Genomic DNA, 11,348 nt, shown 5'->3' with positions numbered 1-11,348 from the left:
AACTTACATTTTGTCCAAATTCTGTCCTTCATTTCAAAGAACTCAGAGGAAAATTCACAAAACTCATAAAAGTCAAGAGTTTGATCATTTATCCAAATGAAACTGTTTCCTCCATCACTGCTTTAAAACTCAAAATACTGAATATTAATGAATTGTTCCTAACTTTATTCAGAAGTAGACAAAATTATGGCACTAAAAAATGACAGCAGGATAGAGTGAATAAACCTTATTGTTGTTTTATATAAATTTTTCAACCATATTTGAAACATTTTTGAACATGAAGATGTAATTTTTTGATATATTAAACTTTTATTGCCTTCAGCCACAAGTTTATAAAAATCTGAATTACAACAAACTAAATGTTTTCTACTAAAGTTTAAATGAGTAACGCTGTAATTAAACTACATTGTTTTAAATATATGTAGGAAACATTTTGACAATATGAATAAAATGTATAATTTTGGATTTAAATAATCTCCATAAAATTAAATAAAACTGTTTAACTTGACTTCGATTTAACTAGGTTATTTTTTGATTTTTTGTAATTAAACGTTTATTTGCAAAACAAGTTTGCACAAAAAATGTCTCAATTTGCATAGAAACATATTGTTGAATAAACAGTATATTTTCAGCCATGTGGGAAAAACTGAGGCTGATCTGGACTCTCATTGGCTGAGCCACCTGCTGGTCATAATGAGCAGCAGCCAATCAGAGGCTCGATAATCTGGGGTTCTGCAAAGCAGATAATCTGTGAAGGAAAAACATTTGAGCTTCAGGTGGTTTGAAGATGAAACTAAACATGTTTTTTTTTTATTCTTTAAAATGACTAAGATTCAGTTCAGTTGCATTTGGCTGATTCTTTATCAGATGTTGAATGTTTACAATGTTTGTGGAGACATGAGTATCATTTATGCAGCTTCAATCCTTATCTTGTCTGATATTCTTGATAGTTATTAGTTTGAACCATTTCTAAGATGATGGAAGATTAATGGGAACATTAATCTTGTAATGAATGTCCTATTTAATATACTTTATTTATTTCTGTATTTTATAGAGACAATGCACAAAGGAAATGTAATTTGATCAAAACTTATCAAACTACAAAACAATAATTGAGGCCTAACCTGTGCCTGACGGCGTCAGCTGCAGAACCAAATGCAGGTCAAGAGGTCAGAGCGAGAAAAACAAGAAGATTCAGACGATGAGTTTCCAAAAAACGAGTTGAAAACAATCTGAGACGGTTGCCATGGAGTCTGAAGGTGAGAACCAGCTGGTCGTTCTGAACGGTCAGCTGGTTTTTCCTCTACCCAGCATGCATCTGGTTTTTCCTCTACCCAGCATGCATCTGGTTTTTCCTCTACCCAGCATGCATCTGGTTTTTCCTCTACCCCAGCATGCATCTGGTTTTTCCTCTACCCAGCATGCATCTGGTTTTTCCTCTACCCAGCATGCATCTGGCCTTCTCTCTGAACCTGCTCCTTCATCACACCAACTCCCAGGATCTGTGACCTCTGACCTCCACATCTCAGCTGTGAATCCCTGAATCAAAGTCTCCAGGAGTTCTGGTCAAACCTCTCTGGGTCTTCAGGGAGTTTCTGCCCTGACCCAGAGGTCACAGAGGTCATGGAGGTCACAGAGGTCATGGAGGTCACAGAGGTCATGGAGGTCACGGAGGTCATGGAGGTCACAGAGGTCATGGAGGTGAGATCCTCAGACAGGAGGAGCTACAGTTGTCTTCATCTCGGTCCAGATGTTTGGGAACTGCTGGGCCGGTGTGGTCAGCAGGGGGCGCTGCAGCTTTATGCTCTGAGCTCGTCCTCCGTGGTTCTGATGATTCCTGATGGATCTGTTCCCGTCCTCGGCCTGGAAAAAGCCCGACTCTTTTTATTCTGCTTCTCTGTTTCTGAATGTCTTCTGCCGTTGGATCTGCGTCCAAACAGAAGCATTTCCTCGAGGAGCGCCAGGCAACCGTTCACCGGCGGGTCGAAAGACGCGGCTGCTGTGAGCTTTAGAGTTCCAGCAGACGACAACCTGGTGGTCCAGACCCAAACAAACACAGACTGAACCTCCGTCTTCTCCAGGCCTCCATGCAGGCGCGGCAGACCACCAGGACCATTCTGCAGACCGCCACTCTGCAGACCGACACTGTGCAGACCAACACTCTGCAGACCGACACTCTGCAGACCACCACTCTGCAGACCGACACTCTGCAGACCACCACTCTGCAGACAGACACTCTGCAGACCGACACTCTGCAGACCACCACTCTGCAGACCACCATTCTGCAGACAGACACTCTGCAGACCGACACTCTGCAGACCGACACTCTGCAGACCGACACTCTGCAGACCACCAGGACCATTCTGCAGACCGCCACTCTGCAGACCGACACTGTGCAGACCAACACTCTGCAGACCGACACTCTGCAGACCACCACTCTGCAGACAGACACTCTGCAGACCAACACTCTGCAGACCACCACTCTGCAGACTGCTGGCTCCATGAATGTGTTCTGCCTGAGAAAAAAAGTCAAATTCTGTAAAAATCTTCTGAGATCAAAATGTGAAGGTCTTGCAGTGATGAGCTGCAGACGAGATGAAGCATTTATAGAGTTAACAGGAATGAGAAAACAGCCGACTCACCTGTCTGTGTCCCGATTACCTGGTTATCACAGATTAACTGGTTATCACAGATTAACTGGTTATCACAGATTAACTAGTCATTACAGATTAAACTGGTTATCATCTTTTGGGAGGAGCTGGTGTGTGACGTTGAGAGGTTTCAGCAAGAAATCTCACAGATTAAACATCTGAAATTTATCAGAATTATTTTAAAGCTCAGTTCAGGATCAATATTTGATTCTGAAACCTAAATATTTTTGATGTTGAAATCATCAGAATCGTTTTCTGGATGCAGAAACTGGAAACAGACCTGAATGATCCATCGTCAGTTCAATTATTGCATTAATTAACAATTAAATAAATGTTTATGGTGAAACTGAAAAATGTTGCTTTTTTTGACTCACAGCAGAAAAACCAGTAAAAGCAAAACCTCAGGCTTTAGTTACACCACAAACCGATTGAACATGTTCACAAAATGAAATATTACAATAAATATAAGTAATAAAATCAGCTTGTTGCAAAGTTTCAGTGCAGCAAATAAAAATACGTTTTGTTCCTTTCAAAAACCTCAGAATGATTTTCTGTCCAGAAAAACAAAACATTTAAATAAAATCAGATTCAGATGAAAATATAAAAACCAAACTGTTGCATTTTTCCATCAACATGAAGATGTGAAGAAAATTTTTCAGTAAAATTAAAGCAAATTTTTCATTTTTCAACAAAACACTGATTGGTGAAAATGATTCAAACTGAGAACAATAATAATAATAATAATAAATCATTTCCAGTTAGTAAACATGACAAACTAAACTGTGAAACAGAATCAGCCGAGAGAAAACAAAGATTTTAGGTGGAAAACAGTTTTGCTTTTTTCAGAATTTAAGGCAAAATGTTCAGATTCGTTTGGACCTGAAAACTTTTACCTGCATGGAGCAAAATTTTAATTTCAACCAACATATCATCCAAACTCTGGTCTTCATGCTAAGCTAAGCTAAGCTAAGCTAAGTTTAAATGCTAATCTGGGAATTTACAGATTAGCATTTCATATTAGTGTAATTATGAAAGAGAAAACAATAATTAGGCTTGTTATGCATATAAAAGGTTAAATGTTTAAATGGTTATAAGTTCATAAAAACTTTATGGAGAATTTCAGCCATTAATAAAAAACAGAAGAAACTTCACAGCATAAAGTTTCTGATCAAAATGTTCAGAATTTAGAAGAAAAATAAAGTTTAAATGTTTTGAAATTTAAACATTTTTTAAATGTCAAATTAAAGCAGCAAACATTCAACATTTGAGCCCTTAATGTGAAACCAAACCTCAGAAAACCTGAAATAAAAAACACCACAAACTCTGAGCAACAGATAAAAACCTTGTTTTAAATCAATAATAATCATTTCACCTGCAGATTATTTCACTAGTAAGACGTTTTTCCATGTAAATAAGTTTAATAATCTGCCAGTGGAAACAGGACTTTAATCAAATAATTATTGAATTAAAATATGGATCACCATTTAGCTGAAAAGTCACATTCATTTCGCTTCATATTATTCCAAGTGTTATAAGACTTTTTTTTTTATAAGAAATGAGAAAAAAAACACAAATAAATGTTGTGTTTTTGCAGCTTGGACAATTTTATCTTGATCCATAATCTGCAAAATAACAAAATCAAGTTTTGTTGTTTTCATCCCAGAAAAGATCCAACGAATAACTGAAACTTTCGGAGCTTTATAATCTGCTCACAACACCGAGAAATGAAAAGCCACCAAGTCGAGCGGAAAAACCACGTGAAGCTGAGGCGTTTCTCTGGACATTCACACGTTTCTTACATTTACGTTTCAACAGAAAAAGTTCTGAACAAAATATTCTCAGACGAAACTTTCCCTCCTCAACAGTTCAAAGTTCATTCATCGGAAACGGCGGCGAGTCGCTTCGAGTTCTGCAGCATCAGCGTTTTTATTCCTCCTCATTCCAGTCTGAAGAGGTTTGATCAAGTTTGATCAGGTTTGATCAGGTTTGATCAGGTTTGATCAGGTTTGATCAGGTTTGATCAGGTTTGATCAGGTTTGATCAAGTTTGATCAGGTTTGATCAGGTTTGATCAAGTTTGATCAGGTTTGATCAGGTTTGATCAGGGCGCGTTTCATTTTAGCACCAGCGTCGCCTCGGAGCCATCCTTCTTCTTCAGGTAGAGTCCGGCCGTCAGGTGGTGCTCCCTCCTCAGGAAGGCGTAGAAATAATCCGACACCAGCAGGATCTGGACCGGAAGCAAAAACACATTTTCAGCAGGAACTCACAGAAAGTTTGATTCTTTTTACTGTCATATAAGTAGCAGGTTTCCAGACGTGGACTGAGCATCGGATGCAGCGATGCAAACGTGTTTTCAGCCCCGCCCTGCTGCTCTACCTGCGCCACGTTGAAGAGCAGCGTGATGGCGTAGTAGAAGTTGGAGTTGGCGCTTCCAGCGTAGATCCAGAGATGCCAGAGAACCGGGAAAAGAGCGGAGCAGGCGAGTAGGACGCAGGAAACCAGGAAGATGTTCCTGAGGACTGGACAGGAAGGCAGTATCACCAATAAATCAATAAACCACCAATAAATTATTAAACAACCAACAAATCAATAAATCACCAATAACCAGTGGTGAGTTATATACATGGAAGGAATCTCCACGAATGTTATTGATTTTAGTGATTAATTATTCTGATTAATCAAATAAAAGCAATTGATCCATTCTACAGATTCTTCATTGATCCACTTCAGACTTTTTATGCAACATTATAAATATATTAACAGTAAACTAATAATTAAAGTTTTCACTGTAGAATCTGAACATAAAACTTTTAGCTAAAATGTTTTGATCTTAATTACTGAATATAGTTTTGGCTCCATTTCTGCTCCAGTGTGTTGATTTATTCGACTTCCATTTAATCTGGGATTAAATTAGTTGATTATTTGATTAATCCGATTCATCGCTTCTATTTCCTTCTTTTAGTTTAATTTTGCTTTTAAACTTGAGTGTTTTGTCATTTTCTGGACTGTGAAATGACCTTGGAGATAAGCCCCGCCCACTGTGGCGGTAAAACGCTCAACTGTGAGCCCAGATGTTCTCGCTGCACACCCGGACAATCAGCCTGGAGTTTTTAAAATCGCAAAATAATAATCTTTTTTGCCCTTTATTATTCACAAAATTATGGAAGAAAATTGAAAATGTTCAGTATGTGAGGCACATCTGAACGCCATTTAAAGGGACGGTGCCGTTTTCCATGGGCGCCATGTTGCCTTCAGTTGTTATTTATATCAAATATGACTTCAAAAAAAAATGACTTCCTTTAAATCCACTGGATGTTTGTTGGTTACTTTAATCAAAAGCAAAAGTTTGTGCTGCATCTTAAATTATAGCAGATTTGAACTTTCTTATCGCTGACCTGCTGACCCCCCTTGACCCCACCATGACCCCACCATGACCCCACCATGACCCCGCCATGACCCCACCATGACCCCGCCATGAGCCCACCATGACCCCGCCATGACCCCACCATGACCCCACCATGACCCCGCCATGACCCCACCATGACCCCGCCATGAGCCCACCATGACCCCGCCATGACCCCGCCATGACCCCACCATGACCCCACCATGACCCCGCCATGACCCCATGACCCCGCCATGAGCCCACCATGACCCCGCCATGACCCCGCCATGACCCCGCCATGACCCCACCATGACCCCACCATGACCCCGCCATGACCCCACCATGACCCCACCATGACCCCACCATGACCCCGCCATGACCCCACCATGACCCTGCCATGACCCCACCATGACCCCGCCATGACCCCACCATGACCCTGCCATGACCCCGCCATGACCACCATGACCCCACCATGACCCCGCCATGACCCCACCATGACCCCGCCATGACCCCGCCATGACCCCGCCATGACCCCACCATGACCCCACCATGACCCCGCCATGACCCGACCATGACCCCGCCATGACCCCACCATGACCCCACCATGACCCCGCCATGACCCGACCATGACCCCGCCATGACCCCGCCATGACCCCACCATGACCCCACCATGACCCCGCCATGACCCGACCATGACCCCGCCTGCTATAATCTTCATAAGTATTTAATATAACATTTAATAAAGTGACCAACACAATGAAAACACTTAAAAGCAGAATACAAAATATTCACAACAAATCTCAAGTTTTTACAGAGGTCATGACCACACCATGACCCCACCATGACCCGACCATGACCCCACCATGACCCGACCATGACCCCACCATGACCCCGCCATGACCCCGCCATGACCCCACCATGACCCGACCATGACCCCGCCATGACCCCACCATGACCCCACCATAACCCCACCATGACCCCGCCATGACCCCACCATGACCCCGCCATGACCCGACCATGACCCCACCATGACCCCACCATGACCCGACCATGACCCCACCATGACCCCGCCATGACCCCACCATGACCCCACCATGACCCCGCCATGACCCACCATGACCCCACCATGACCCCGCCATGACCCCACCATGACCCCGCCATGACCCGACCATGACCCCACCATGACCCCACCATGACCCTGCCATGACCCAGGTGTGCAGTAAACACTCACATCTGTGCAGGTGGCTCCAGACGGGAAGGAAGGCCAGGTAGAGCGCCGTGTCGCCCACCGTGGGGTAAGACTTAAAGATGGAGATCACCGCCAGCTGCATGAACATCAGGAACACCGGCTGGTCCCTGCAGGCCGACGCACACAGGGGTTAGAGGGCGCAGGGAAAGGTCAGAGGTTAATGAGACGGGAGGACTGACTTCAGTTTGATGCACAGAGGGACGGTGTAGAAGAAGACGTTGATCTGGAAGACGCAGAGGAAGAAGAGGCGGAAATGCTCAAACATCTCAGCGAAGAAATACCAGAAGAGGCCGATGTTGGGCGTCAGGTCAGGAACTGAGAGGCTGAAAAAAAACACAGGAACAACATGACCGACAGCGCCCTCTGGTGGACAAACAGAAAACTGTGTTTCTATCCACAGCCAGGAAGGGTTGGGATGAATGTCATGCCAAATTCAGCCATCAGAGGGCGCTGCACTGTAACTCCCACCACAGGAAGTGCGAGATCAAGCTAAAAAAAACAGCAGAATTTTTCCCTCCACCAAACTTTACGCCTGACATTCAGCAGTCAGGGAAATGCAGTTCTCCTTAGAACTTGTTCATTAGATCGGTTCTGATGGTCCAGAAATCTCTGGTTTGTTTTTCTGACTCACATGAAGCCGTAGACGGAGGGCAGGAAGTCCCAGGAGCCGAGCAGGAAGAAGGACAGGCAGACGATGACGAACAAACTGCCCAGGTACATGAACAGGTACTGAACCACGAACCACCAGAAGGCGACGCGCCGCGGGTTCACCGGGACGTACTGGTGCTGCGGAGGCCGGCGGAGAGGGCAAAACATGTCAGCGATAACAAGAAGTACGCTTCAGAAACAGGAAGTACGCTTCAGAAACAGGAAGTACGCTTCAGAAACAGGAAGTACGCTTCAGAAACAGGAAGTACGCTTCAGAAACAGGAAGTACGCTTCAGAAACAGGAAGTACGCTTCAGAAACAGGAATTACGCTTCAGAAACAGGAAGTACGCTTCAGAAACAGGAAGTACGCTTCAGAAACAGGAAGTACGCTTCAGAAACAGGAATTACGCTTCAGAAACAGGAAGTACGCTTCAGAAACAGGACGTACGCTTCAGAAACAGGAAGTACGCTTCAGAAACAGGAAGTATGCATCAGAAACAGAAAGTACGCTTCAGAAACAGGAAGTACGCTTCAGAAACAGGAAGTACGCTTCAGAAACAGGAAGTACGCTTCAGAAACAGGAAGTACGCTTCAGAAACAGGAAGTACGCTTCAGAAACAGGAAGTATGCATCAGAAACTAATCAAAGCAGCGTACCTGCATCAGATACAGCATGGCGGGGGCGCACAGCGTCAGAGGATAGATGGACTGGTAGGTGGCCAAGCAGAGAAAAATGGCGCTCAGCAAAACGTTTCCTGAAAAAATAATAAATAATGAGAAAATAATAAAATCAGAAAATATGAAGATTTAACCACAAAGTTCAAACTATAATGAGAGAAAATGAAACAATAAAACTGCCCAGTTAACTCATGGAAGAATAATTTATGCTATGACAAAAATAATTTATGCTAATGCTAACTGCAGCAATAAATCTGAATAAATACATGAAAGGGTTTGTGCATGAAGTAAATCATGCAAAGCATTTCTTTCAGCAGCACCCAGAGCCTGGCTGGGTGGTCGACCTTTTATGGTTGTGAGGACGAACAAGGAGATGACGGCGTTGTTCAGGCCGCAAGTCGACTTGGCAACGCAGGACAAGATGGTGAACGGGTTCAGCAGGTAACTGCCAGAGAACAAGAAGAAAATAACTAAAACTGCTTCAACTATCAGTCGGTTCAGTTCAAACACTAAAACATTTCAATCATGAACAAACATTGAGTTAATAATAAAGAGCGTTATTTCAGGTGAATTTTGATGAACATTTTTGCTGCAGAGTCTTTAGCTGAGAGCGCCCTCTACAGGTGCTGTAGGTACTTACAACATGGCCACTTTCAGGGGATGTAGAACATCTCAGTGGGGCTCCTGATGAGCTCCAGGCAGTCTGCAGGGTATCGCTCCGCCTCCACCGAAAACTTCTGCTTCCTGAACTGAAAGGGACAAAAACAAAATGTTTTATCAACGGAAAGCTCACCTTTAACATATTAGATATACCGAATGAGGTTTTTAACATACTTCTTTGACAGTCATAACATCAAACTAAAACAAGATTCTACAGACACATATGGAGCTTCATAAATAATACATTTTAAATTAAAAATTCACATCATGTATTTTTCTTTACAGATTGATTCTCACCACTTGTTTGTTAAAGTCCTTCACGGCCATGTAAAGAGCCACGGCTGTGATCACGTCCGCCAGCTAACAGGAAAACACATAGAAAACAATAAGAGAACTAAAACTGGACTTTCTCCTCTCTGCACTCATGTATTCCTCCTACCATGAATGTGATTTCTGCATAATCCACCAGAAAGTGAAAGAGGTAAATGATGAGAGGAGTCTGCAGGAAAGAAAAAGATCAAGCATGGGATGTCAGATGGAATAAATGTCTAATAATAAAATTAATCTCAGCTGGAATATAAAACAAGGAAACTGTTCTCTGAAAGGAAATCTCAAAAACTCTTTAAGTTTGAAAACTGAGGCAAAGACAATAGAAAAATCACAACAATATCCAAATCTACATGTACTTTAAAATGGTTTTTCCCAACATGTACATCAAGAGCCAGATTTGATGTCTTACCTCGTGGAAAACGTCGCCGGAATACGGAGAAACTCCCAGATCGAGCAGTGCCAAACCTTCGATCACTGACCAGAAACAGACACAACGTGGCTCCGTCACCGCTGATCGAATATGATTCAATAAAATACAATACATCTAAAACTCTGGGATGAAACTGGACGCAGACAGAAACCAAATATTTCTGTATTTTTAATTAAAAATGATCACATCAAACTATGAACACATTTTAGTCACCAGACAGACAGACAGCTGAAAGAAAATCCCATTTTCTCCTGCTTAAAGTACTTTTAAAATCTGACAACTAAAACATTTCAGAGGAGAAACTTTAGAAAATAAGTTATAATTAACTAGAAAACTGAGCAGATCCCAGTTCTCATTGGATGAAACACATTTCCATCTCAGATATCAGAGCAGCTGCATTTTAAGCAGTTTTTCTCTGAGTTCTGGAGATTTCTGAAAAAGTTTGGCTTCTGAAGCATCTAATGCAACTGGATGTCACTCATACAATGAGATACAGCAAACACATTTCATTTCCCTTTGGCTCCATAGAGCACTTTTGAACTGACGGAATAAAAGTGAAGAGTTGATGCAAATGGAAGCAGTTTTCAGGTTCGGTTCGGTTCGGTTCTTCTGCTGGTTGTTGAACCGATGACACACAGAAACTCAGATATTTGTTGAAACAAAAACAAACACATGAATGATCGTTTTGTCTTTAAAGCAGCCCCTGCTCACAGCTCGCTCCGTGTGAATCTGGACTGAACCCGGATCGATGTGGACGCTCCAGCACAGGAACCGGTTTGACTTCACCGGTTGTCGTCGGACCGGAAGGCGGCGGGGCCTGGAAACAGGCCGCGGAGCTCCGACCGGGCCGTCTTACCTCGCTTCCAGGCGGTGATCGGAGACACCACCTCCACCCGCTCCGCGATCAGCTCCGCGAGGCCGGATCTGAACAGAGCCGCGCGGATTGTGACGGCGACAATCACAAGCAGAGACAAGGAAGCCGCCATCTTCTCCAGGAAGCGTTGTGCGCTCGACCTGCGAGGGGGATGATGGGAAATGAAGTCCTATGTGGGAGCAAACAGACCTGTTTAAAAATTAAACTATCATTAAAAAACATTTCAGTAAAGTTTACGGTATTACATTTAAATTAGCATTTTATTTTTCTATTTATTTCAGAAATGGATTTGTTCTTAAACAAACATTAATATAATTATTTATCCTTTTAATAAAAATGTTTGTTTTACTGTAACCATACAAAAAGACCAAATATAAAATAACACTTAAAACGGAACGATATTTCTTATATTAGTTCTGTTCCGGAAACTGTATGTGTTGCATCAAA

General features: G+C 42.7%; 1 protein-coding gene across 1 annotated transcript; it reads right to left on the bottom strand.

Moving 5' to 3' along the window:
- Positions 1–2,950: 2,950 nt before the first annotated feature.
- LOC129355162 (phosphatidylinositol glycan anchor biosynthesis class U protein-like) lies at positions 2,951–11,022 on the bottom strand. Its single transcript, XM_055024705.1, is given in 13 exon segments — positions 2,951–4,877; positions 5,027–5,169; positions 7,264–7,388; positions 7,461–7,604; positions 7,913–8,067; positions 8,587–8,684; positions 8,952–9,052; positions 9,248–9,269; positions 9,272–9,356; positions 9,565–9,627; positions 9,707–9,766; positions 10,007–10,071; positions 10,884–11,022. Coding segments are annotated over 13 exon segments (1,305 nt in total). The 5' UTR covers positions 11,014–11,022; the 3' UTR covers positions 2,951–4,763.
- Positions 11,023–11,348: the final 326 nt, after the last annotated feature.

The sequence above is a fragment of the Poeciliopsis prolifica genome, unplaced genomic scaffold (genome assembly GCF_027474105.1).
Source record: "Poeciliopsis prolifica strain line A6 unplaced genomic scaffold, Auburn_PproV2 SCAFFOLD125, whole genome shotgun sequence".
NCBI lineage: Eukaryota > Metazoa > Chordata > Actinopteri > Cyprinodontiformes > Poeciliidae > Poeciliopsis > Poeciliopsis prolifica.
Note: the sequence above shows the minus strand (reverse complement) of the source record. Positions and strands in the feature narration are given on the sequence as shown.